This window comes from Sorex fumeus, unplaced genomic scaffold (genome assembly GCF_029834395.1).
Source record: "Sorex fumeus unplaced genomic scaffold, SorFum_2.1 ptg000029l, whole genome shotgun sequence".
Lineage (NCBI taxonomy): Eukaryota > Metazoa > Chordata > Mammalia > Eulipotyphla > Soricidae > Sorex > Sorex fumeus.
Genome location: NW_026606086.1, coordinates 3,648,610 through 3,674,959, shown reverse-complemented (window position 1 = coordinate 3,674,959; position 26,350 = coordinate 3,648,610). Strand labels below are relative to the sequence as shown.

The 26,350-nt window shown below is 56.9% G+C and overlaps 1 protein-coding gene across 1 annotated transcript in view; it reads right to left on the bottom strand.

Annotated features, from left to right (window-relative positions):
* Positions 1–3,284: 3,284 nt before the first annotated feature.
* LOC130024600 (CAP-Gly domain-containing linker protein 1-like) overlaps positions 3,285–26,350 on the bottom strand; it is a gene marked incomplete at its 3' end in the record, with an annotated part of 32,070 nt that continues 9,004 nt past the window's right edge. The window contains 9 exon segments of the mRNA XM_056115308.1: positions 3,285–3,641; positions 4,168–4,222; positions 5,332–5,462; positions 5,816–5,958; positions 5,961–5,985; positions 9,481–9,703; positions 10,855–10,979; positions 11,931–12,413; positions 26,161–26,265. Of these exon segments, the coding sequence (XP_055971283.1) occupies positions 3,285–3,641; positions 4,168–4,222; positions 5,332–5,462; positions 5,816–5,958; positions 5,961–5,985; positions 9,481–9,703; positions 10,855–10,979; positions 11,931–12,413; positions 26,161–26,265 (1,647 nt within the window).

Genomic DNA, 26,350 nt, shown 5'->3' with positions numbered 1-26,350 from the left:
CAACAGTTTTTGCTTGCCAAACACAGTAACAAGTCTCAAAATGGAGACATTAGTGGGCCCGCTCGAGCAAATCGATGAACAATGGGAGGGCAGTGTTTGCAGTCATTTGGGAGGGGCCCAGGGGCTCCAGGAGGACTGGCCGCACACGGGTCAGGGTGTCCCTCACCTTTTCTCCCTGCCCGTCAGCAACGGGTTGTGCGTTTTCATTTCTGAGTCTCAATGCACACCCCAGTTGAACTGCCATGTACTTTCCAGAACTTTCTGCAGCAAGGGCTATCTTCTCTGTCCAGCTCAGCAGCCATGAGCCGCAGCAGGCTACTGGTGTGTGCTGGGCAGCTGACCGCTGACGGCCATGTTACCGGAATGGGACTGACCTGAGCATGCACACGAGGCTGCTGGCCACAGAACTGGGCCAGCAGGTGGTCCAGAGAGGAGACGTAGCCCTGGCTGCGGTGCGTGGTGGAAAGCGGCCAGGCACCAACACACACACGGGCCACGGCCGCCATCAGCCGTGGCGCTGCCCTGCGCCCACCCACCTTGGCCTTGTCGGCTTGCGTCTTCAGCTCGGCCACCTCCCGCAGCAGGCTCCCGTTCTCCGCCTGCACCGCCTGCAGCTTCTCCTTCGCCTGCAGCAGCAGCTGCTGAAGGGCCTGCGGCGCCTCCTCGTGCTGCCCCTGGATCTCCACGCTGGCCTTGGCGTGCTCGGCCTGTAGAGCCTGGCACTGGCTGCGGCTCACGTCCACCTTCTCCTCCTGTGGGGAGCCGGGGGCCACCGTCAGCAGCCGGCCCCCTGCCCGCTCCCACCACACACGCACACACACGAACTCACACACACACAACGCAAACACACAAACATACACACTCGCACACACACAGCCCCTCTGCTCTGCTCACCAGCATGCACACACAAAAACACATGCACACACACGCGCGCACACACGGCCCCTCAGCTCGGCCACTTTCGTTCAAGTTCTCCTGAAGACTACGAAGCGCTAGCCCCTTCCCCTGCAGCTCTTCGGCCAGGCTATCGGCCGACCAGAGTCACAAGGATGGAGTGAATGGACCAAGGAGACAAACAGGAACGGGAAGGGGAAAACAAAACAGAAAACACGTATGAGAAGCCCATGACCCAACACAACCCCGAAGAACAGAGGCGTGAGGGGAGCGTGATTGCCTGAAGCTCACGAAGCCAAGGCCTTGGCGCGGGCAGTTCTGGTGATGACTGTCTAGTGGTTATTGAAAACGGCCCAAACAGAGGCGTTTTCTAGACCTAACTTTGGCGTGACCAGAAAATAAGAAAGCCTATGAGAAAGACTGACTTTCCAGGGGCGGGGAGACGGCACAAAGGGCTGCAGTACACACCAGGCCCGAGTTGGAACTGCAGCACCACTGTGCGAGACTGAGATCGGTCCCCAAGCTGAAAAGCCCCACTACTGCTGGGCGGGAGGACCCCAGAGCCCAGAGCATGGCTTGGCGAGGAAGAAGGAAGTAAGCAAGGGAGGAGAGAAGCTAAGGATAGGAAGGAGGGAGGGAGGAAACAGGGAAGAAAGGGAAAGGGAGGGGAGGGAGGGAATAAAAGGTTATCTTTTTTTTTTCCTTTTGGCTTTTTCGGTCACCCTAAATGCTCAGGAATTTCTCCTTGGCAGTAACCCGGCCAGCTCACCGAGAGTATCTCGCCTGCACAGCAAGCCTGCCAAGCTCCCCGTGATGTATTCGATATGACAAACACAGTAACAAGTGTCACAATGGAGACGTTACTGGGTCCGCTCGAGCTAATCGATAAACAACGGGAGGGTAGAGACAATGACAGTGACCCTATGGGATGATGGAGATCGAACCCACGTGGGCCGCGTGCAAGGCAAATGCCCTTCCCACTGTACTATCACTCCGGCCCCCAAGATTTACTTTCTTGTCGTTTCTTTTCTGTGACTTTAAAAGTTTGAGGGGTTTCAATATGAAATTTAAAATGAGGAACCTCTAATCCCCTAGACAGCAGTCACCCGAACTTGACGTTTGTTACATCTTGATGCGAACAAGTGGGTCAGCTATCCCCTGCTCTGTCCTAGGAATTGATTCCATTTGTTTCAGCCGGTGTTTCTGGAATGCCAGCCAAGGAGTCCTGAGTCCTGAAGGGAACTCCCAGGGATCTCGGGGCCCTTCTGTTATGTCTATCAGTCCTGTCTACAAAACCCACAGCCCTTCCATCTTGGCCAACAGAGAAGTTTCTCCAACAAAGTGCCCAGCGCGGGGGGGGGGGAGCGGGGGGTGGGGTGAGGGCACGTCCCTGCCACCACAATCCTATAGGAGGAAAAGGGCATCTCTCCTGGCTCCTTGGTGAGAACTGCAGCTTCCTCGGCTTGGCCCAGATCTCACTGTCTCGTCCTTCCCCAGGGTCAGGGCTACCATGAGAGTCCGTGCCTGTGGCCAGCAGGGGGCCATGCTGGAAGGCGGACTTGGCCCAAGTACCCCTTAAAGGCTGAAAGGGATGAAATCTCTGCAGGACTGGGCGGGGGCTTGTGCTGCAGGGAGGGAGGGGCTGGCAATGAGAAATACCAAGATGGGCCACGTCAACAGCCTGGAGGGAGCTCAGAGGCTCAGAGGCATCGAGCACCAGCTGGGAACTGAGGCGCCTCGGGGAGAGGAGGGCAAAGCCCGTCACACGAGCAGGTGGTCAGCAAGGTCAGGGAAAGACCCTCGCGGCCTGACTCGAGCCCAAGTGTCTGGGCGAACTCGGCGAGTATGCAGTGAGCCCAAGAGGTGGGGGGCAGAGGTTTGCTCTGGGGGCTCCTATCTTGTTTTCTCACTGGCCTCGTGAAGAATTCTCTGTTTCAGAAAGACCCCAGACGGGCCCGATTAGCCGGGGCCAAGGCTAGCACGGCATCCGGGTGCTGGGGACCAATGACAGCCCCAGAATCATGCCGACTCCTTCTCAGTCCCCTCAGAGGGAACCGCACGGGACGTGACCGGGAGACCTGCCAGCACCAAGCCGGAACACGGCGGCGAACAGACTGACACACAGATTTAGGGAGTGAGCGTGGAAGTGGGCGAGGGCGCCCGAGTACCAACCTGCAGCTCTCAGCCCGCTTTGCATTCTCTAACTCCTGAATCTGCCGCTCAGCCACCTGGAGCTGCTGCCTGAGCTTCTCCATTCCCAATTGACCTTCGGAACTGGCCTTCCAGAGCCCATCGAGCTGCAAGAGCTTCTGCTGGGTGGCCTCCAGCTGTGCCGTGGCATTGGCCAGGGCCTGGGCTTGCTGACTACACACGGCCCGCAACCCCTCCAGGTGCTTTACCTTCGTCTCCGCCTCCTGCAGCTTGTTCAGGGCGTCCTCCATCTCCACCAGGTGCTGGTCCTCGATCTGGTCGAGCTTGGCCCATGCGGCCTCCAGGCTGTTCTTCTGCTCCTGGGCCGTCCTGAACAGCCGCGACCTGAGCGTCTGCAGCTCGGAGGCGTGCGCTGCACGCTCAGCCGCATGCTGGGCCTTCAGGCTCTCTACCTCCTGCTGGTACTCGAACTGTAGCCTCTCGATCTGCATCTTGAGCTCGGCCATCTCAGCCGCCTCGGCGCCCACGCCCTGGCTCACGGATGCCTTCGGCTCGCCCATGGCCTGTTGGTGCGGGGCGATGGCCGTCTCCAGCTTGGACTTCCTCAGGGCGATCACGTCCGCGTTCTCCTTGTTGGCATGGTCCAGCTTGGTCCTCAGGCACTCGTTCTCCCTGGCGAGCTTCTCAGAGGCCACCTGCAGGGACTTCACCTCCTTCTGGTGGGAAAACAAAATTTCCATGAACTTAAAACAGGAAGGAAAAGAAGCAGAAATAGAAATTTTTCTTTTCCAAACTGACTCTTTGCTTCTTCTTGTTTTAAGGAAAAGCTTCCAAAAAATGCTGTTCTAAAGGATTTGATTTGTGCTGCTCGACTGAAAATCAAAGCTGAGGCAAAGGCATAGACCCGACTGTCAGAACGAGAGAAAAACGCTCATCAAGAGCAGCCTCCAGCCCCAAGGAGCAGAGATGTGTCAGCCGGGCCCTGCCAGGTGCATGACCCCAGGTATCCCTGTCTGATTCGGAGTCTCCAGCAGAAGTGGTCCCGGCGGGGTCGGCCAGGCCGCCCCGCATCCTTGCCTGCACCCTGCAAGCCTCCGGGACCTGCCCGGGCTTTACCTCCAGGTCGCCTTTGGTGATGGACTCCTCCTCGACTCGGAACTGGAGGTCTTCCACTTTCCTGTGGGGGAGAGGGAGACGTTGTGAGGGGCGTCACTGCTGCCCCCCATGAGGGCCACCATCTTGTAGATGTGCCTGACCCAGCCCCCGGCTCCACACACAGGAGGGCTGAGAGAGTCGGGGAGGGCCAGAGCGAGAGTACAGCAGGCAGGGCGTTTGTCTTGCACGTGGCCGACCCGGGTTCAATTCCCAGCATACCACTATGGACCCCGGAGCAATGCCTGGAGTAATTCCTGAGTGCCGAGGCAGGAGTAACCCCTGAGCATCGCTGGGTTGACCCAAAAAGAAAAAAAAGAAAGTCAGCGAGTCCCCTCAGCTTCGAGCACTGGGTGGGACCCGCAGGCTACAGGAGGAAGCTAGGCCGAGCCAACGCCAGGTGCAGTGTCATATCAACCCTTTCTGCCTCGCAGCTAACAGAGGCGGTTAAAAACTGACCCGCGGTGCCTGCCAGTCCCTCCCAGCCAGCGCCTGTCTCCACATTGGGACAACAACTGAGCCCTGGGGGAGAAGCAGCCAACGACTCGGGGGCGGGGGGCGGGGGGAAGGGGCTCCCAGTGACTGTCGAGTCAGCATATGGAGCTGAGGGGCTGAGCCAGGCACTGGCAGTGCCCCTGGGCACCACACTGCCGGGAGCCCATCTGAAAAGGCGGTCTCGGCCAGCACCCCGTGTCCATCTGTCTGCAGCCAGGCCTCAGCCCCGCCGTGGGTCTGTCTGCAGCCTGGCCTGAGCCCCATGTCTGTCTGTCTGCACCCCGGCCTGAGCACCACGTCCGTCTGTCTGCAGCCTAGCCTGAGCCCTGTCTGTCTGCTGTCGTGCCCCATGGGTACTGTGGGTTTCCTCCCGCCTGGGACTTAACCACAGGGACTCCCACAGGGCCCCACTGGGTTAGGACAGTTCCTTGCCACTCAGCACAGGCCTCCTGAATACCAGGCCACCTGGACACAGCAGGGAGGGCCGGGGGTGGCTTCGCTCCACTGAGCTCCCCCCCCCCAGCCCTCCCGGTGAGGCCGCGCTCAGGACTGGGCACCTGTTGGTTTCTGGTTCTCACAGCCCTGGAAGGCCAGGAGTGCCCCACCCGAGGGAGCCCCCAGCTCCGGGCACGGCCTCACCTCTTCTCCTCCTCCAGCTGGTTCAGCAGCTCCACCTTCTCCCAGTCGGTCGCTTCCAGCATGGCCCGCAGCTCGTCGTTCTTGGCCTCCAGCTCCAGGACGTGCTGTAGAGGCAACGGCGCGTGAGTGGCCTCGCCCGCCCCCAACAGCCCTCTGTGGGCTGGCATCGCCACCTGTCACCACGGCAAGCTGAATGCATCTCCCACCTAAGCTACGGCATTTCTGGAAGGCCAGAGGGGAACCACACCACGAAAGCACCGGCACAGACAACTCGGCACTCCCTAAACCCCCACAGGGTGAGCAGAAGGCGCATGCGATCAAACCACGCGCTGGACGCCACCGCAACGACAGCAGACGGGGACCCACGGCCTCTGCCTGCACCGCCTGCACCAAGCTCGCGCCCAGCCTCTACCGCAGGCGTCTCTCGGCCCCAGCACTGCCGTCTGCACAGACGTCACCTGGTCGTGCCCGTCCCGGCCAGGACCAGCTCCTGCTCTATCTCCCCCATGTGGCTCGTGGCCTTGGCCACCTCCGCCCGCTCTAGGTCCCGCTCGGCCAGCAGCTTCTCAATGTGCTGCTGCTTCTCCTTCAGCGCCTCCTGGAGGGCGGTGGTGCCAGAGATCTGTGGGCGTAGCGGGAGGAGGTTTCCGGCAACTGCAAAGGAAAAAGAGACGTGAAGGGGATGGGGCCGGCCGACACGGGCATGCTCGCGGTGATCCTCGGCAAAGCACATGGAGCAGTGCTGCATCCTTGCATATGGGCCAGCGACTCTCAGCAGAAACGTCATGAAACCTTCCCGAAGATCCTTGGACGGGACCTGGGCTCCACTGATCTCGGGCCTCGTGGGAATCCAGAGACTCTTCTGCAGAGCCGGAGGCAGCCCCCTCCACAGCCCGCTCTGGCCTGAGCTTCCTTAAGGATGAGCCCTTGGCTTGAGCTTGAGGCCAGCTCCAGCATCTTCAGCCTTGCAGGTCCGTCAGGGTCTCCCTGGGCAGCCTGTCCCTTCTCTCTTCCTCTTCCTTCCAGCTCACCTCGCTCTCCCGGGCACCCGCCCCATGCCTGAATAGCAGTAACCAGAGACTCTTGTCTCTGGGAATGGCCCCGTGCCCCCGGGGGTCACTGGGTGTGACCCTATAAAAGACCCCTGTGCCATCTGCCTTCGAAAATGGGAGATGAGAGGCTAGAATGATAAAGTTGCGGGAAAGGCGCTGGCCTTGCACGCCGCTGACCCGAGCTGGATAACAGGTACCCACCCCAGAGGGTCCCGAGCCCACCAGGAGTGACTCCTGAGTGCAGAGTCCAGAGTAAGTCCTGAGTATTGCTGGGGCATGGCCAAAGTCCAGGGGAAAAAAAAGGAAAAAGTGGTGGGTTCGAATGTGTGAGAGCTCACGCCCAGTGAGCAGGACAGCAAGGGCAGCTCAGGGAAAGACCAAGCACAAAGGGAAGGAGAGAAGAGGCAAAGACAGTGAGGAGGGGAGGGGAGTGGGCTGAAGGGCTGCGGGGACCGGGGGTCCTGTCCGTTCTATCCTGGGCTCGTGGTCGCTCATGGTCTCTCTGCAGACCCAGATCCCTCTCTGCACAATGGCCCCTGCAGGAGGGGACAAGGCGGGACCTGATCTTCATTCTTCGGGCACATGGTGGCGGGGGCTGCAGCGGCGATGGCCAGGACTTCCGCTCCTTCTGCCCGGCCATCCCTGTTCCATCGCCCTGCTGCGGTCCAGCCGCAGGTTCTCTTGCCGCTTCTGCGCATCATCTGAGCTGCTGCCAAACGCCTCCTGACCGACGGGCCCAGCAGGGCCCAGGCTGTCCACTGCTGCTTTGCCTGCTGGGAGCTCTCGAGCCACCTGGTTCTGTCCGGAGAGCGGGAACATCCTTGCCTGTGCGTAAGGACCTGGCCGTGATTTCCCGATACACTTAAAGTATATCTGGTCCGATTAAATGCCCTCCCCAGGGCCAAAGAGTCTGTTGGGGGGGGAGGTGGGGGAAGGTGCTTGCAGAGGTTCAAGATCCAGCACCATCAGGAGTGACCCCACCCCCCAAGCAGAGAGCCAGGAATAAGCCCTGAGCACCCCTGGGTGTGGCCCCAAAACCAAATAATAACTAAAATTTCTAGGAGCACACGAGCTCTCGGGCCAGCCATGTGCAGTGGTCCCGGGAACTGCAGTCAACTCGGATTTCAAGGGGTGGCTGGGAAGAGCTTGCCAGCCTTGGGGGTCTAACACCAAGACCCGGGCTCAACCCCCCTCCACCGGGAGCAGCCCCCAAGCACCACGCCTGGAGTCCCTGAGCACTGCCAGGTGAACCCCAAAGAGCAAAAATAAAAACTAAGAAAGGCGGGCGGCGGTGTTCCCTGAGCCTCCTGGCCTGAGCAGGTAGGGCAGGCCAGACGCACGCGCTTCCTGGGCCCGAGACAGCTCCCTGAGGAAACCAGCACAGGAGCGATGGGCTTCTTTCAGCCAACTATGGAGACGAGACTGTGAGGTTCAGGCGCCGGAGCAGGGAGAAAGCAGCACCCCTAGCATGGGGGGAGGCGCGTGCTGAGGGACTGGGCAAGGTCGGGGCCACGAGCTGAACTCAGGATGCTGATGCCAAAGCCTCTGCCCTGCGCGTGGTTTGTGAGGCCCCAGGCTCCATCCCAGCAAGGCCAGGCCTTCTGTGGGAGCCTGGTACCTCAGAAGAGCAACTCAGCCAACAGACGAACAGGGAGGCCTCCACAGGGCACGCACGGACCCGTGTGCATGTATGTATGCGTGCATGTATGTTCCAGTGCGAATGTCTACACGCACCTGTGTGCATGCGCGCGTTGTGTTTATGCATGTATGTGCCTGTGTGTGTATACCCATAAGCCTGTGTATATACGGTATGCACTACGTGTACATGTATGAGTGACTGTGTGTATGAACGCTTGTGTGTGCACTTATGGAATTATGTTGTCGAGGTATACTTCCGTGAAGTCACACAGAATCTTTCTATATTCCTGTCATAGACGCTAACGGTGATGTTCAGTTTAGGAGTGAGCTCCACCCTGCATAAAGATATGCAAGGCAGGTGCCAAAGAGCTGGAGAGCGAAGCCCCAGCGCTGCCCAGGCTCAATCCCGGAGGCCCGCCAGGAATAATCCCGAGCACAGAGGTGGGAGAAAGCCCTGAGCTCTGCCAAGTGTGACCCCAAAACAGAACAAAACAAGATAGCGGGGGGAGGCTGGAGATACGTCTCAGGCGTAGGGCTCTTGCTTGGACGTGGGAGGCCCCGGCACAACCCCAGCACTGCAAACGGCCCCTTGAAGCACTGTAGGGTATGGCCCACAGTCAAGCAGAGAAACAAAACCAAATTCCACAAATGGGCTGGTTCGCGAGGGAAGGAGAGGGGCTTCTGAGTCTGCTCCCCTCCTAAATGGTGAGGCGAGGGAAGGAGGAGTTGGACGTGAGGATACAGGTGGGGCAGGGAAACCTGGTGGTGGTCGAGCAAGACAGGACTGGCCCCAGGCCTGGCCTCCTGGCTCCCGTTCCCGTGTCATCTGTTTTGTATCTTCCGTTGCACACACACTCACTCCCTCCTCTTCTGCATCGAGGGTCAATGCACGGAGCAGAGGCGGCGGCAGGAAGCGCAGCCCCCAGCAAAGCCAACCCCCCGGGACACCCTCTCCATCGTGGGCCCGTTTCCCTTTGGACAATATCTCAGGGCACCCTTGCATATTCAGACACACTTTAGTGTTTATGACTCAGATAGACGTGAGGGGAGAAGCCACGAGGCCCCAGCTTTGAATTGCGGCACCGCAATGGACAGAAGTCGAGGCCACTCTGCATGTGGACAGCGTGGTAGAGGGACAGGAGGGAGCAGGGAGAGACGGAGAGAGCAAAGAAGCAAGATGAAGGGCCAAGCGTTCCCCAGAGTCTCTGGGCCCTGCTCTGACCCTCAGGCGCCCCCTTCAGCTACCCCACTTCATCCCTATGGTGGCCTGAGGCCAGAGAGGAGCCCTGAGCACCCCAGGGAAGGCCCATCCCTGCTCCTGTCACTGGTGGTGGCTGGGAAGCCACTCGCCTGCCACCCGGAGCTGCTCAGCCCACGTGCTCCTGCTCCGCCTCTCGCCCCTGGGGCTGTGGGAGTCTGTGGGGGCCCGAGCACCCCGCAGTGGTAGGGGGCTGCTTACTAGTCCCGTGCGGCCGGATCGGTTGCTCTCGAATGAGGCCCCGGAGCTGACGGAGCTGAACGAGGAGGCCGAAGGGCTGCGCTTCAGGCTGGCGGGGGTGGTGGCCATCACATGCCTCACGGCGGCCACCTTGCCCTTGGCCGGCGTCGTGGACGGGAAGCCGATCTTGGTGACTTTGTGAATGGGAGCAAACAATCCATACTTGGGCTGACACTGGAAGTACCTGCGGACAACGAGGAGGGGGGGACAAAAACACCTTCGGCAAGAGACACAAGCGCCGGCCCAGAAGTCCACTGAGTCCCACAGTCTCACACCCCCACAAACGAACACTCTCCCACAGCCCCACATGCCCCACAGTCACACACTCACACCCCAACAAACACACTCACACACGCACCCCAAACAACACTCCCACACTCTCACACTCCCACCCCAACAAACACACTCACACTCACACCCCAACCAACACTCCCACATTTCCACAGCGCCACACTCACACTCACTCCCCAACAAACATCATACCCTCCACCAGCCCACACTCACACACACAACCTAACAAACACACACACACCCCAACCAACACTCCCACACATAAACACCACAACCAACACACACTTACACTCACACCCCAACCAACACTCCCACACTTCCACACTCTCACAGCCCAACAAACACACTCACACCCCAACCAACACTCCCATACTCTCACACTCCCACCCCATCAAACACACACACTCACACCCCAACAGACACACTCACATGTCCACAGCCCCACACTCACACACACTCACTCCCCAGAAACACACATACTCACACCCAAACCAACACACACTCACACTCACACCCCACCGACACTCCCACACCCACACACACTCACACCCCAACCAACACTTCCACACACCCACAGCCCCACAGTAACACACACGCACACCCCAACCAACAATTGCACGCTCTCAAACCAACACTGACACGCTCTCATTCCCCCACAAGCACGCTCACACCCCCACCAACACTCTCATGCCCACGCCCCCACCAACACTCTCACAGCCCCACACTCACACGCTCACATACACACTCCCTCATACATTCACACCCACACTCGCTCACATGCCGCCCACCCCCACCACGCAAACCAAGGGCGATTCCAAGCAGCCTCCCCGGCATCTGAAGGGCGACAGCAGGCCCGGGGGGTTCCTGCGGCCCGAGCACAGCTGCATATGGGGGCCCCAGGCTGTCTCCACATCCCTGCAGGGTCCCCGAGTGCCACCGGAAGTGGCCCCACCTAAGAACCAAGTGAAGTGGCCTGCAGTCAACTCAGTGCCTCCCGGGCACGGTGCATGGCCCCAGGCTGTCTGGGGGGGCAGGGGGACCCACCTCGTTCCGGCCACGGCACCATCGTTCTTGCCCAGTGGCTTGTCCAGCTCTACGCCGCACCAGTCCCCCTTGGCGAAGTCCGTCTCCCCGAGGAAGCGCACCACACCGGCCTCCATGCCTCCCACCTGCCAGAGGGATGGAGGGACGTGGGTCAGGCACCCTGGACTGCGCACAGCGCCCCCACCCCCGCAAACGAACATTCTGGCTTCAGAGTCGGGATTTCCTGAAGAAACCCCAAAGGTCAAAGTGCCATTTCCCCCCGCAACCCCTACAGGGTGAGCAGACGCTGCTGCTCAGTGTCCATGCAAGGCAGCGGCATTCACACCCACTCGCTGTCACCGGTGGCCTGGCTGACCACACCCCCGGGAATCTCTGACCCAGGCCAGCCACCTGGTGTGGTGAGGGGGTCGCTGCCCCTTGGGTGTGGGAGCGGAGCACTGGCAACCCCACCGCTGGAGAACAATTAAGCCAGAAACCAGCTAAAGGAAAAAGACTGTTCTCGTATCTTAGCAGAGTTCGATCTTCCAGTTCTCCTTCACTATGCCTTGGCTTGACGCTTGGCTCCCGGGACACAGAGCAAAACAATCACAGCGCTGGACACTGACGGGAATGCTGACAAACAGGGCTGGAGCACCGGGGGAAGGGCACTGGCTTTGTGTGCGACCACCCTGTGACGCCCCAAGCAAAAACATCGAAAACCAGAGAAATAGAACCGATTTCCAACTTTGTTCATTGGTTTGTTTTTGAGTCACATTCAGAGTGCTCAGGGCTTACTCTTGGCTTGGTGCTCACGGATCACTCCGGGATGTGCTTGGGGGACTGTACATGGGACCAAGACTTAAACCCCGGGTCAGAGGCGTGCAAAGCATGACCCCTCCCCACGGCATGACCCCTCCACCCTGTTTTGGCTAAACTGGTAAAACTGGCAGCATCCCCGCACGCATCCATCACTCTGGAAACTGCAGGACCAGGCGTCCCGGCTGCTCGTGCTTCCACCCAAACCGCGAGTCTGGAGGAGCTGATGAACCAGACAGGCGAATGGACAGCCACCCGCGACCGCTGCCCTCAGCACTCACCAGCACCTGGTCCCCGAGCTTCAGCTCCCGCTCCCCTTTCTTGAGGGAGCCAGCCTCAGAGAGGTTGGAGATGGACTCGCTGGCCGTCCTGGTCAGGCTGCTGATGTGAGGGGTGGCTGGTGCCTCCTTCGCGGGGGACTGGGGCACCTTCGTGGTGCCGGCAAAGGCCGGGGAGGCCGACAGGGGCGGTGTGGCCCAGGCGGCAGGCGCTGGCTGCCGGCAGTTGGTCTCATCGTCGGCCTGCAAGCTCCTACTCAGCTTGGACGGCCGGGTGAAGATGCCCTTCAGCGGCTCGCACTGGAAGTAGCGCACACCCGCCACCGAGCCATCGTTCTTGCCGATGGGCTCGTCCAAGACGATCCCGGCCCACTGACCAGGGGCAAACTGGGTCTCCCCGAGGAACTGGATGAATCCAGGCTTGTTCCCGTTCACCCAGACTCGTTCCCCGACCTGGAAGTCGCCCACAAACTCCTCCTGCATCTCCGAGGAGGGGGCGCTGGGGGTTTTCTCCCCAGGCACGGTCTTCTCAACGGGAGCAGCCGCTGGAACAGCAGAAACGGTCAAAAGGGTCAGAAGGGACAGGAAGGGCCTGTGCAGGTCCAGTTAAAGTGTGGTTGGGGGAGAGGGACACCCAGCAGTGCTCGTGGCTACTCCCAGCCAATGACGGGGGCTGCATGTGGCGAAGCCTGGCCGGGCCAGCCGTGAAGCGGACGTGCTCACCTACCGCTGCATCCCAGGCCGCAGTCATACTTTGGGCAGCTCAGGGGAAATCTTTGGATACACCCCGTGTTACTACGGACCAAGCCAGGTGAAAGCTCGAACCCAGTGTCTTATTTCTGCTGTGTCCACTGGCCCATCTTCTTTTTCTTTTGGGCGGGGAGCAACCCAGCCAATGCTCAGGGCCTATTTCTGGTTCTCCGCTCAGGGTTACTCATGGTGAGGTTGAGGGTGGAGAGTCACATGGGGTGCCAGTTGCCCTCCCCACTGTACTGTGGCTTTGGCCGGCAATGAGGCCCTCTAGTCCAGGTGAGTCCACCTCCCTAAGCCTGTCCCCAAGCCTGGGCAAGGAAGCTAGCAGTTAGAAGGGAGCGGGTTGGTCGCCTCAGCTGTCACCGGTTGCCGTGACACTAAACTCACAGAACGTGACACTCGTGTGTGAGAGCTGTCCCCAGAGCCACGGACGTGTCTACAGCTCAGGGAGCCCTTCCCGGGCGAGGACTCGGGATGGGGTTCCCGGGTAGGAATGAGTCTCCCCTGGCCTGGGCTGAGCGCACTTACCGGCCGAGGGTGCCTTCAGGGCCCAGCTCCCATGCTTGAGGATCTTGGTGGGGGCCTTCAGCCCGCTGGGCCTCAGCAGACTCATGGTCAGGCGGTCAGACGCTGCCGCGGCCACTACCAGGCCCCGACCATCGAGCCCACTGTGGGGCCTTCTGAGGCACACTCGTTCTCAGGACTAAATCTCTGAAGAGCAGAGGAGAGAGTCTGTCTCAGGCGAGCGACCACAGCAGCTTCCGGAGCCCAGAGAGCTGCCAGTCTGGCACTCGCCACCCCGAGTGCGACCCCCAGTCTCCCGCACAGCCCCCTGAGCCCACCAAGTGTCATTCCTGCGCAAAAACTCAATCCAAAACAGACAAACAAACAACTGCCGATTCGGGGCCAGAGAGCAGAGGGGACAGGTACTAGCCCTGCGGGAAGCTGACCCTCACGCCCTCCCTGCCATCACTCCCACCACCAAACACATTCAGGAGCCAGAAATCATCCCTGAGCACCGCGAGTGTCACTGACCACCTCCCCGTCCAGACACTGACGAGCCGGCAGGCGACTCAGCATTGATGGCTGGTCTTGTGTGTGCGTGTGTGCGTATGTACATGTGTGAGAGGCCTGGGGTTACACGTAGAAACTAAGGCAAGCAACAGGCACACTTTTTTCTATGGGCTGAGAACTGCAAGGGAAAAGGGCCCAGCAATACTGCGCCAAAGGGGGGCTGGAGAGCGATAGCACAGTGGGAAGGGCATTTGCCTTGCACGCGGCCGACTCAGGTTCGATTCCCAGCATCCCATATGGTCCTCTAAGCACTGCCAGGAGTGATTCCCGAGTGCAGACCCAGGAGTAAACACTGTGCATCACCAGGTGTGACCCAAAAAGAAAAAAAAAATTGTGCCAAAGGGGAGCGAAGGAGTTTTCGGCATTTCCTTCATTCCTTGTGACGCTGCCCAGGTTGGATAACCACAAGCCAGTATTAACTCCATTTCTTAACCCACAGAACTGAGGCAGACAGGTAGATGGGGGAAGCGTCCCCATGGCGATGGAACTCCGAGAAAGTCAACAAAAGCTTCATGGCCACCAAAAGACTACCTGAGTGCACGGGACCCAAGGTCTTGTCAAAATTAACCCACATTATGAGGCCCAGAGCAGGCTGGACCCCCCGAGGGAATAGGAACAAAGGCCAGGAAAGGAATTTCTAAGAGGACCATGGACCACTCAACTCTACCACGTTGGCAACCACCCTAGCAACGGACTCTAGGTAGCTAGAAACTCCCACCAGGGGCAGCCTGGGGAAATCCCTAGATTAGCCACCTTGAACCAAGGGAGGTCGCTCATGTGTGCCCGAGCCCAGGTACTGCTCTTGCCTATGAGGTCCATCATGTCACGGGCTTCTCCCCTCCTGAGGTGTGGACTTTCAGACCGAATGCAACCTAGCAACATAACATGTTCAGTGGCTTTCTGCACCTCTGGAGAAGCCACACTCTCTCTCGAGCGTGTTACTCCCTCCCTCCTTCCCCTTCCTAAAGGCCTCCAAATAAAATGTTTCTGCTTCATGCTCATCTCCTGAAATGCTTTTCTGCGAGGAGGACAAAGGCCCGGGGGCCTGAGGAGGTCGAGGATCGACTCCCTTTCCCTGAAAAGGGCAACCCCTCACTCCGGCCCAAGACCCCGGGAAGGCCTAGTGGGCGTCGTGGGGCTGGCGGGGCTCATTGCACTCAGCAGTGCCAGAGCTCCAGCCAGTCCCGGGGGAGTGATATCTTCTCCTGTGCTTCTCATCAGCCCCCCATGAGGGCCCACTGACTTCAGAGTCATTCCATATTTCAATAGAGAAGTCCACAAGGGGCAGAGAGGCAGGACAGTGGGGAGGGCACTTGCCTTATATCCAGTTGTCCTGGGCTCGATCTCCGTCAGCACAGGGACGTTAGCCGGCCAGGTCACCCCTGGGCACAGCCAGGTATGGCCACCCCACCCCACCCCGCCCCCACCCCACCCAAAAATATATATATAACTAGTAAAAAAACTTAAACTAACTAAAGATTCAAAACTATCATACACTAAAGAACTGTTAGAGAAAAAAGCCGCCCGCATGCGGGCAGAAAGCCCAGAGACTCAGATTCACCTGTGTCACACTGCACTCGCAGCTTCAGTACTGAGCTCTGCCAAACAGGCTCGTGCCAGTCTCGTGGAGAGACTGAAAATGGCAGTTGGAGTCTAGAATTTTCTGAGGTAGAACTAGAATTCAGCAAGGAGGAGGGCATCATGGGCCATTCTTAAAGGGGCAGGCGCCACCCTTCGTGATGTCAGTGTCTGGCTGAGGCTCCAGAGGGCTGCCCGGCAGACGTCAGCACTACATGGCCAACGAGCCTCTGGTCCCTGCGGGGCCCAGGTCTGGATCCCCGGGCCCTGTGAAAGTGGTTTCAGAAAACTTTTGACAAATGTTTGTCAGTTACAGATCTCCAACTGAGGTCATTCAGCATCCCCCGAGTGGGACCTGGACCCAGTGACCCTGCCCAGGGTCCTCCTCAGGAGCCGGGCCAGGAAATCTGTGAGCCGAGCGGGGGGGGGGGGGGGGGGCGGGCGGGGGGGCAGAGCGACAGGGCAGAGGCCCTGAGCTCGACCCTGACAGCCCTGCTCTCTGTGACCCCAGTGCTCTGAGCAACACCGGCCGCACCGTGGCCAGGGAGTGGCCCAGCCCACTAAGGCCTGAGAGCTGTACAGAGGAGTATGGCCTGGCCTGCTCCGGATGGGAGCACAAACTGAATGAGTGCGGGTCCCCTCGAGGATGAGTGAGCGGGAACCGGGGAGTGGGGGGGAGGTGGGGAGGGCGGAGTGACCTAACCTGGGGGCTGAGGACGGGACATCTGACGGTGCTCAGGGCTGACTCTGATCCAGTCATGGGAGCTCATCCTGGCAGGACCTGGGTGGGAAGGGACGTACAGGGTGGGGTGGGGTCAGCCACAGGCAAGGCAGGCTCCTTGGCCCTGGGCTACCCTTCCAGACAAGGATACCTATTTTCTTTCTTTCCTTTTGTTTTTTGGGACACTCGGCAGTGCTCAGGGTTACTCCTGGGTCTGCACTCGGGAATCACTCCTGGCGGTGCTCAGGGGACCTATGGGGTCAGCCATGCACCAGGCAAGCGCCAAGTCTTCATGTCAAGGTGCCCACGAAACACAGTGTGCAACAAGGGACTCTGCAGAGAACGTCAGGGCCGGCAAACGCTACTTGGAAATCAATCAATTCTGAAAAAACACAAAAAGATGCAAAAGGAGGGGCTGGAGTGAGAGCACAGTGGGGAGGGGTTTGCCTTGCTCACGGCTGACCAAGATTCGATCACCAGTCCTGAGCACTGCCAGGAGGAATTCCTGAGTGCCACGTCCGGCACTGTGGGGCAGAGCCAGGGGAGGGCCATCAGGGTGAAATCAGCACTCGAGTCACACAGGGTTGGTCATTCAGGAGATGGCATGAATGCGTGCGTTTATTCAGAGCATAAGTACAGACTTAAGTATGTTTCCACAGCCCACCCAAAAGAAGGAAAGGGGATGGGACGTGGGAAAGTGGATGGGACAATGAGCAGAGCCATGCACTGTTGGTCAGCCACCTGGTGACCCTTTCGGCATAATGCTATTGGTCAGAACGACCTGCTTTGATATAGCTTTGACATAACTGCAAAGATTGTGCTGTTCCTCATACACCATTTACAAATCATTTACGAGGGTGCATTTTCCCCAAACTGAAACCTCCTGTACTGGGAAGTTGCCCAGCTTTGAGCAGGACAAAGGGGGAATGAAAAATCAAGCATTCTTTTACTTGGTCAGTAGGCAACACTGAGCATCACTGAGTGTGACCCAAAAAGCCAAAAAAAAAAAAAAAGAGAAAAAAACAGCGCAAAAGAAAATGTGTTTGAGCCTCACTGTCTCCCTGAGACTTGAGCACTCAATGCTGTGTGTGAGCCTAGTAGAGTCTCCGGCCTGAAGAAGCCCCCACCCCCCCATCCCCATGCTCCTGTGTTTGGACCCTGACCCTAAATCCTGTGATGGGACCACGTGTGTCCATGACAAAGACACTAGCAGGCTCACGCCCTGGAACGTCCCTGCTTCACACAGGCGTGGCACACGGCAGTGATTCGGCAGGAAGCAGAAGTGTGAGCCTGAACGTGGGTCAAGTCCGTTCCTTCAGCTTGGAGGGGAGGAATGTACAAGAGGGGGTTTTGAGCACTGCCTCACAAGCAGGAGGTCCTGAATCCAAGCCCCCGGGGTCAACCGTGCACCTGACACAAAGCCGGCACAAACCCGGCAGCTCTGCTGTCCCAGCACCACGCAGGAAGGGGGGTGACCCCAGAGGGAGGGCCACCGAGAGAGGAGGGGGACACCACAGAAAGGAGGAGTGAACAAAGGGCAGGAGTTGAGGGCTGCAGGGCCAGGAGCACCGGGCAGAGAGCAGCCCTGGGGAGCAGGAGGACACGCGGGCGCCCTTGTCACTGGCCACTCGAGGCAGTCGCACAAGCCGTGTGCAGATCCATGAGGCTGACAGGACGCCAGGGACGGGGAAACCCCAGCAAGGATTTTTCTTTAAGTTTTGGGCCTTGGGGCCAGAAGTCTAGTACAGCGGGGAGGGCATTTGCCTTGCACACAACTGACCCGGGTTCAATCCCGGCATCCCATAGGGACCCCCGAGCACCTCCAGGAGTAAGTCCTGAGTGCAGAGCCAAGAGTGACCCCAGAGCACGTCCAGGTGTGACCCAAAAACAAAACTACAGCAGAGCAAGCCGAAGGGCACGGAAGCTCCGAGCCACGGAAACGCCGAGGTTGGTGCCCACTCGCCCCCGCCCCCGCCAGGTCAGGCCTGCCTGCGATCAAGGTGCCCGAGTGTCTCCAGACAGGATCTGCCTCAGCGGCTCGGTGCGTCATCTCAGCCTATCACCCAACTGGACTGGGATTGACTCTGGTTATCTCCTTGACTGGTTATCTTGGGCATCTCAGGGGCCAGCCGCCAATCTCCGTCCTCCCACCTGGCCAGGGCGGGATCAGGTGTCAGCAGCTGGGCCCTGAACACCCCACCTGCCCGTCCAAACACAACGCGAGCCCAAAGGCCAGGCTCGCCCCCAACTCGTAGGACACGACCAAGCTAGGGGCCCCGGAGAGCACTGGGCCCGAGGATGGGTCCCAGAGATCCCCAAATCTCCCTTGATCGACGGCCTGGCCCAGCAATCTGCATCAACCACCGGGCCCAAGCTCTTTGCTTTCCTTCTGCTTGCTGAGCGAAACTTGGAGGGGAGGAACTCCAAACTTTTTTTTTTTTTTTTGCTTTTTGGGTCACACCTGGCGATGCACAAGGGTTATTCCTGGCTCTGCACTCACAGGGGTTACTCCTGGCTCTGCACTCAGGAGTTACTCCTGGCATTGCTCAGGGGACCATATGGATGCTGGGACTCGAACCCGGGTTGGCCACGTGAAAGGCAAACGCCCTACCCGCTGTGCTATCTCTCCAGCCCCGGAACTCCGAACCTTATATAGAAAACAATGTATTTCACAATGCCATTTCAGCCATTCTGATTGTTGGGGGGTAAATTCTAAGCAATCATGGTGCATCTTTTGTCGAAATAATGAAGGTAATCAATGTAGAGAAGAGTTAGTTAGAAATCATTTGCCTCATAGGCATTGGGTGGGTGGGAGGTGGGGTATATTGGGGTTCTTGGTGGTGAAAAATGAGTACTGGTGAAGGGTGAAGAAGACGGTGTTTGATCATTGTATGACCGAGACTTAAATCTGAAAGCTTTGTAACTTTTCCCACAGTGATTCAATAAATAAATATAAGAAGAAAAAAGAAAGAAAGAAAGAAAGAAAGAAAGAAAATTATGGAAAAAAATGTAAGGTGGAGTTCATGCCCAATTCAATCAGCTAATCAGTGGCTGAATAAATAGCAGTACTCCTACATAAAAACACAAACCATGAAACAAAAATCACTGTACCTGTGAGGCGAGTGCATCAGCAGCCTGATGGCGCCTCCACACTTCCAGATACCCCAAAATTGCTGTTGTACCTTTGGCCAGACCCCAAAAACTTGGGGCAAAGTTTACCAAGAAAGTAAATGGCCCAAAGTTAGGTATGTGGGAAACACACCCACAAATCACCTCCGGCTCAGCTAGATCATTGGAGGCATGGCCTCTCTGGGTCCTGATTGAACTGCTTAATGGCCATGATCCCAGAGATTCAGAAACAAATCTCGAAACCCAGTGGCTTTTGGCAGAAATGCGTCTGGTCCCTGCAGTGCTGGGCCCACGGTTTCGTGCCTTGGCCTGTTCCCTCTGGTGGCCCGGTGGCCGCCATCCTCCAGAGGCCACTGGACAGTCAGGCTTGGGACCTCAGTAACAAAACTTGTTGGGCCTCACAGGATGGGGGTGGAGCCAGTCCTGTCCTCCCTGTCCCCAAGAGACCCCAAGTCATTGCCCACGAACGGCCTTTCTGGCTCCTGATCAAGCTGCTTAACGACCATGATCCCAGAGACTCAGGAGCAATTCTCGGGAACCCAACAGGTTTTGACAGAAATCCCTCCAGATTTAAGTGTTCAAATGTCAGAATTTCAAAATCGTGCGGCCAGTACTGCAGCCACGAAACATCATATGTTATTCATAACCAGCAATAGAAAACAAATTGTCTACTGTTGCCTTTTCAGCAGATCTGAGTGTTGGGGCAAAATCTCAAATAATAATGGTGGGTCTGGTGTCAAAATATTGAATGTGATCAAAGTAGAGAGAGAGTAATGTGGAAATCATCTGCCCCACTGGTAGGGGGAGGGTGTGGGATGGGGATATACTGGGGTTGTTGGGGGTGGAGAATGGGCACTGGTGAAGGTACGGGTGTTTCATTGTATGACCGAGACTTAGACCTGAAAGCTTTGTAACTGCTCTCACAGTGATTCAATAAATAAAATCATAAAAAGTGAAAAAAAAAAGTAAGGTGGAGTTCATGCACAATTCAATCAGCTAATCAGTGGCTGGATAAATAGCAGTACTCCTACATAAAAAAAAAAAAGAGAGAGAGAGAGAAATCCAGAAAAATGGGGCAAATCTGTACCCCAAGCACACTTCTCCCCAAACGATCCGTTTTCCCCCACCCGAGATAAAGCCGACACGCTATGGGTCACATCCTCCTGCCACTGACCCCCAAAACCCGATGCTCCCTCCTCCTACCCTAGGGACTGATGGCACAAACTCCATCTTTGTGTCACGCCGTACATGACACATTTGTCACTAGCACCTGATGACTCATTTCAGAACCTCAACAGAAGCCACAAAGATGGGGAGCACTGCTCAGGGAGCACCATACAGGGGCTTCTGAGACCTTCCCTCTACCTCTGTCCCCCGCCTGTTCTGGGGAAGATGTATAGACAAATGGCCGGGGGTTGAGAACAGAGGAACCAAGCTGGGAGGAAGCGGGTGCTTGTGTTTTGTTTTCTCTGGTGGCCTCTAACTACGGTTCCTCTTAAGAGACAAAGAAGGCCACAAATAAGCAAACACTGACCTCAGTTACCACCCAACTCTAATTGAACGCCAAGATCTGCTCTAAATGAACTTTGAAAGGGCAAGCTAAATATCTTTCAGGGAAGCAAATAACCTTAGGGGATTATCTGCTCTGGTACTAAAAATGGGGGGGGAAAAGTCTGTTTTGTATCTCTTGAAAATGTCAGCTTGACTCAAAGGCAGTTCTATTTCATCCCGCGGTACAAATGCTTCCTCCCAGCTAGAGCTTTGGCTCACGTCTGTCCAGCATTTTCTGGACAGGTAAACACCAGCCCTGGGAGCTGTGGCGTGATGGGCAGCACCACACACCGTTCTATGAGGAAGTTACATAAAAATCAGTCTTCTGGTCCAAACAAAATGTCAGGAGCTGCAGACACAGTTCAAGACTATATATAGCCTGAAGGCACAGGACATATGCAAACGGCATCTATTCAATGTCATCAGCCAGCCCAGTCACCCACCTCACGCTGGCATTCAACTTCAAAATATCCAGATAGAGGAAATTGTCACATGTAAGGGGGAAAAATCAGAGTTAGCAAGAGCTCGAAGAGAAGAGCAAGCCGGCAAACAGGACTGAGAGAAGGTGACCGGAGGTGAGGCAGGTCTCTGGCCTAACCCAGGTCCTAGCCCCAGCTGCCCTGCAGAACCAGCCAGCGGCGACCTCACATGCCTCGGAAGACTCACGGGCACCCCACATGCTATAGAATCCCCCCAACGCCCACAGTCGCTCAGTTCTGACTCACACCCGCCCTTCCATGCAAAAGACCCGAAGGAACAAGAATCCCAGGCCGAAGCTTCTAGTATTGGGGCTGGAACGATAGTACAGCAGTGAGGGCATTTGCCTTGCATGCAGCCAACGTGGGTTCGAATCCCAGCACCCCACATGGTCCCCTGAGCACCGCCAGGAGTAAATCCTGAGTGCAGAGCCAGGAGTAACCCCTGTGCATCACCGGGTGAAAAAATTAACAATAAAAATATAACACCGTGGAGATGTGCAGACTGGGGGCGGGGTGCAGAGGGAGACCTCCCAAAGAGTGGCCCAGAGTGAGCATAACATCCCCAAAGATTCCGTAGGATGGGTCCGCCAGGTCTGGGGTGCAGCCTCACACTTGAGTCTAAGCCACCCTGGTCAGGATGTCCAAAGAGTCCTCAGAAAAGGACCAGAAACTCTGCATTGGAGCAGAGTAGAGAGGATGATTCAGGGGAAGGAAAGCATTAGGGGGCATCTTTCGAACTGCTCAAGGGCCCAGGTGACTGTTCAGAGCGGGAACTGTGTCTGCCTGCGGACAGCTAAGCCGGCTCCTGCCCAGCCCTGCCCAGCCCCGAGCACCCAAACAAAACATTCATTTTGAAAAACGGCGTATTACTACAGAGACACCTCTAACAACTCCCACCCGGCGAGGCTCAGGGGATACCCCTGGCTCTGCACTCAGGAATTATTCTGGTGGTGCTTCGGGGACCATATGTGATGCCGGGGATTGAACCTGGGTCAGCTGCGTACAAGGCAAATGCCCTCCGAATGTATATAGCTCCAGCCCTTGCAATTCCTCTTTAAAAGCCCCTAGGGTCATATCTGGTCGTGTGTGGGTCCCTCCTGTCCTGAACCCGGGGCTCCCCAGGTGATGCTGGGCCTCTAGCCCTCTAAGCTATCTCCACACCACCCAGAAATCCGTAAGTAAAGTGAAAAAAGTAAAGGCCCTCCCATTGTTCGTCCATTTGCTCGAGCGGGCCCAGTAACGTCTCCATTGGAGACTTTGTTGTTACTGAGTTTGGCATATGGAATACGTCACGGGGAGCTTTCCAGGCTCTGCCGGGCGGGCGAGATACGCTTGGTAGCTTGCCGGGCTCTCCGAGAGGGGTGGAGGAATCGAACTCGGGTCGGCCATGTTGGCTGCGTGCAACGCAAACGCCCTGCCACTGTAATATCGCTCCAGTCATAATTCCGTATTAAAAAAAAATTTGTTTACGTTAACCACAGGGGCCGATGGCAGAGCGAGGCCCGGGTTCTTTCTCTTAAGGTGCTGCTGAGACCAACATGCTGAGGGGAAAGGGTGCCCGGAAATCTGGTGATGCACCTGCGTTCTAGAAAGGTCGTGTCTTGAGACCAGCAGCAGCAGTACCACAAATCAACGCACACACCCAAGAAAGCAGGGAAACGCGGTCACATCTCAAACACACCTGCACAAGCTTCCAATGGCAGAGGGCGCAGAGGGCGCAGACAGGCACCGGAAGCGTTGGGGAAGTGCACGGGTTCAGGCTGACTCCCTGGCTTGGTACTGGGGGTGACACTTGGCGGGCTTGGGGGACCGTATGGGGTGCTTGGGAACGAACCCGGGTCTGCCAGGGGCAAGGCAAGTGCCCGACCCACCTTACTATCTCTCTGGCCCTGGTACGCTGTTTTTAGAAGACATTATCAAGCTGATGTGTTTCCCCCTTGCATCTTCCCCTTCATTCCAGTATTTATTTTCCCTTTCCCTCCCTTTCTCGCTGAGGCTGAGGGTCGCACACTCTAGATGGTGGTTACCCACTTGGGGGGTGGGGGGTCTCACTCGGCCTGCCAGAACTCCAGCCATGCCCAATTTTCCCTATTTCCAGTGAAGAATATGCCATAGGAAAAACATCTGGTTGAAAACTCACATAAATCAATGCTTTTGGGTCTACAGATACTCTTAAGGGACTAAGCATGGAGAAACCTCACCGCACAGAAGATAGAGCCAGAGTTCTGGCTCGGGCGCCTCTAAGAGCCAAGCTGACACTTCGAATTAGAAATTTTTCAGAAGTGCTCCCTGTCATAAAGATAGTAAACAAAACATATAAAATCATATTTGTAAACAAAAATCCACCTTTCAGAAAAAGACAACATTTAAAAAAGAAAATGTCCCGGGGACCCGACAGATAGTTCAGTGCGAAGGTGCTTCCCAGGCATCAAAGAGTCAAATATGGACCCCTGGGGACCACCAAGAGTAATCCCTGAGCATCACCAGGTGAAGCCCCAAGCAAAAACCAAAGCAAAGCAAACAAATAAATATGTGCTGAAAATAACCAGTAGGAAACAGGCTGGGACGGGCATGTGGGAGAAACAGAATTTCCCGCACACCCTGCACCCAGCCCTGAGGTCACACTGCAGAACCTCAAGTGTTTGAATGAAAAATGTAAGCAATTTTATTTCTAAAAATGAGAATGTAAGAAAAGAGTCTTCAGGTCTTGCCAAGACTCGATCAAGGTGAAAGGCGGGTCACGAAAATAAAATCACTCACAAACCTACGTTTCTTCTGCAGGCACCTGGGCAGCGGCTGCCGCTCCTCGAAGTGGGGGCCCGGGAGGATGTGCAGAAATTCCTCGATTCTGCGCCAACCAGGCCGGGAGAGCAGCTGGGCCAGCCGCATGCTGAGGGAGGCATAGCCGAGATGTCCGTGGGGTTCTGCGGAGAATTCGAGAGCGACACCTGGAGTCAACCAACTCCTCTCGGCCCAATGGGCCATGGGATCTCTTTTTGTTTGTTTGTTTCGGCGAAGGCCATACCCTACGGTGCTCAGGGCTCCCTCCTGGTGCTGCACTCAGGGATCACAACCTGGGTTGGCCGCATTAAAGGCAAACGTCCTCCACGCTGCCATCCTGGATTTGACTTTGGGGAGGAACACAGTGTGCTCCAGCCTACCCTGCTCAGCCCTGCCATCTCCACCCTCTACCCAATTTCCCAATCTCTCTCTTCTCTCCTTCTCTCTCTCTCTCTCTCCCCCCCACCCCTACCCCTACAGCTTTATGGATCAGACCTGGTGGTGCAGAGCTGACGCATGGCTCTGCCCTCACCTCTCCTGGCCCTGAGTCCTTCTGTCTCAAACCAATCTCAGAAAGCTGCTTGGTGCCCCTGTGTGCTGGAAGGTGCCAGTGCCCGGCAGCACGTGCAGAGGGCAGGTGCGTGGCCAAACCCCAGCACCGCTGGGTCTGAACATTCAACTGTCTGCCCGGGAAAGATTCCATCCGACCCCCACAGAAGAAAAACTGTTCATCGATTTGGTGAGAAACTTCTCCTATAGAAACTTGGCCCACTGGGGGGAGGCAATGTGGAAAGCTCTAAGCCCAGCCAAGCTACTCTCAGGCATTCTTCCAGGGGGCGAGGCCCCAGGGCACAGCCAAGCCCAAATCTCCCAAAGGTGAGAGTGACAGCCCCCAGCATCACAGTCACCCCCAGTCTGAAACCCCCCCCCTCACAGTGACTCTGAGTCCAGCAGCCCCAACTGCCCACGGTGAGTCAGTTGTGTTGGTCCCCAATCCTCTTACTTGAGGCCGGCCTTTTCCCTGACCAGAGGCTTCCTTGAGTCCAGACCAGCCTCCCCCGCCCTGAGGCCTAAGTGGACAAGGGCCCCCGCTTCCCACCCCCCAGCCCCCATTTTCAAAGAGCATCCCCCAAAAAGCCCCTCTCAGTCCTGGCTTCTGCAAGGGCAGCGCCTTCCCACCAGCAGGATGCCACACCACTGGGGAAATGTGTGTGTGTATGTCTATGTATGTGTCTGTGTGTGTATGTTGGTCCGCATGCATGTGCGTGAAGGCTCAGCTCGCCTATTAGATGGCGTGCATGTGCATGCGTGTGCATGAAGACTCGGCTCACCTGCTCATTCACATCGTCCATCCAGAGGCGCAGGGTCTTCCGGATGGTGGGGTAGCTGTTCCTGCCCCACTGCTGGGGCCGCAGCAGCCCGGCCTTCTCCAGGTTCTGTAACGTCAGGATGTGCTCGTAGCCGTATGTCTGCCAGAGAAGTTGGGGAGCCTGCTAGATCTCCCACTTCCGAAGAGGGAGCCAACATTTTCATTCTCATTTTGATACTATTGTTTTTGAGTCATACCCGGCAGCATGCAAGACAAGTGCCTGACCCCTTTCTACCTCTTGGTTTGTTGGGTTTTTGTGTTTGTTTGTTTGTTTTGCTTTTCAGGTCACACCCGGCGATCCTCAGGGGTTACACCTGCCTTTGCACTCAGCAGTCACTCCTGGCAGTGCTCAGGATAACGTATGAGATGCTGGGAATCGAACCAGGGTCGGCTGCGTGCAAGGCAAACGCCCTACCCGCTGTGCTATTGCTTCAGCCCCTTTCTAGCTCTTTGGACCCCACATTTTCACTTTAAAGTCAGAATGCATGGGCCCAACGTAAGGAAGATAGATGACAGTGTACTGAAATAACTGAGTAAGAAAAGGAGGCCAACCACACCTCCTGACGTGCTACTGTCCAGATGTCTCCTTTGTTTTGTTTGCTTTTGCCCGCCCCCCCCCCACTTCCTGTGCTCAGGGATCAGTGCTGGTGGGGCTCAGGGAACCCATATGGGTGCCGGGGATCGAGCCCAGGTGGGCACATGCAAGGCCAACTGCCTTTTTAATAAATTTCTTCCTTGGCAAATGAGTCACTTAGAAACACTGACCTGGAGAATTTCTCTTTTGTAATAATCCAGAACCTTCTGCTTGACCCCACTGTTGCACACCGACTGCAGGCAAATGAGCCTGAGCACCTTGATGAGTGGATGCTTCTGGGCGATGCAGTCCTCCATGTAACTATTGACCTAGAGTCCTGGCAGATTCATGCGTGAGAGCCGGGTCTGGGCCTGCAGGCCTGGGCGTTCCCCGGCCCCTGAGAGGCCCAATCAA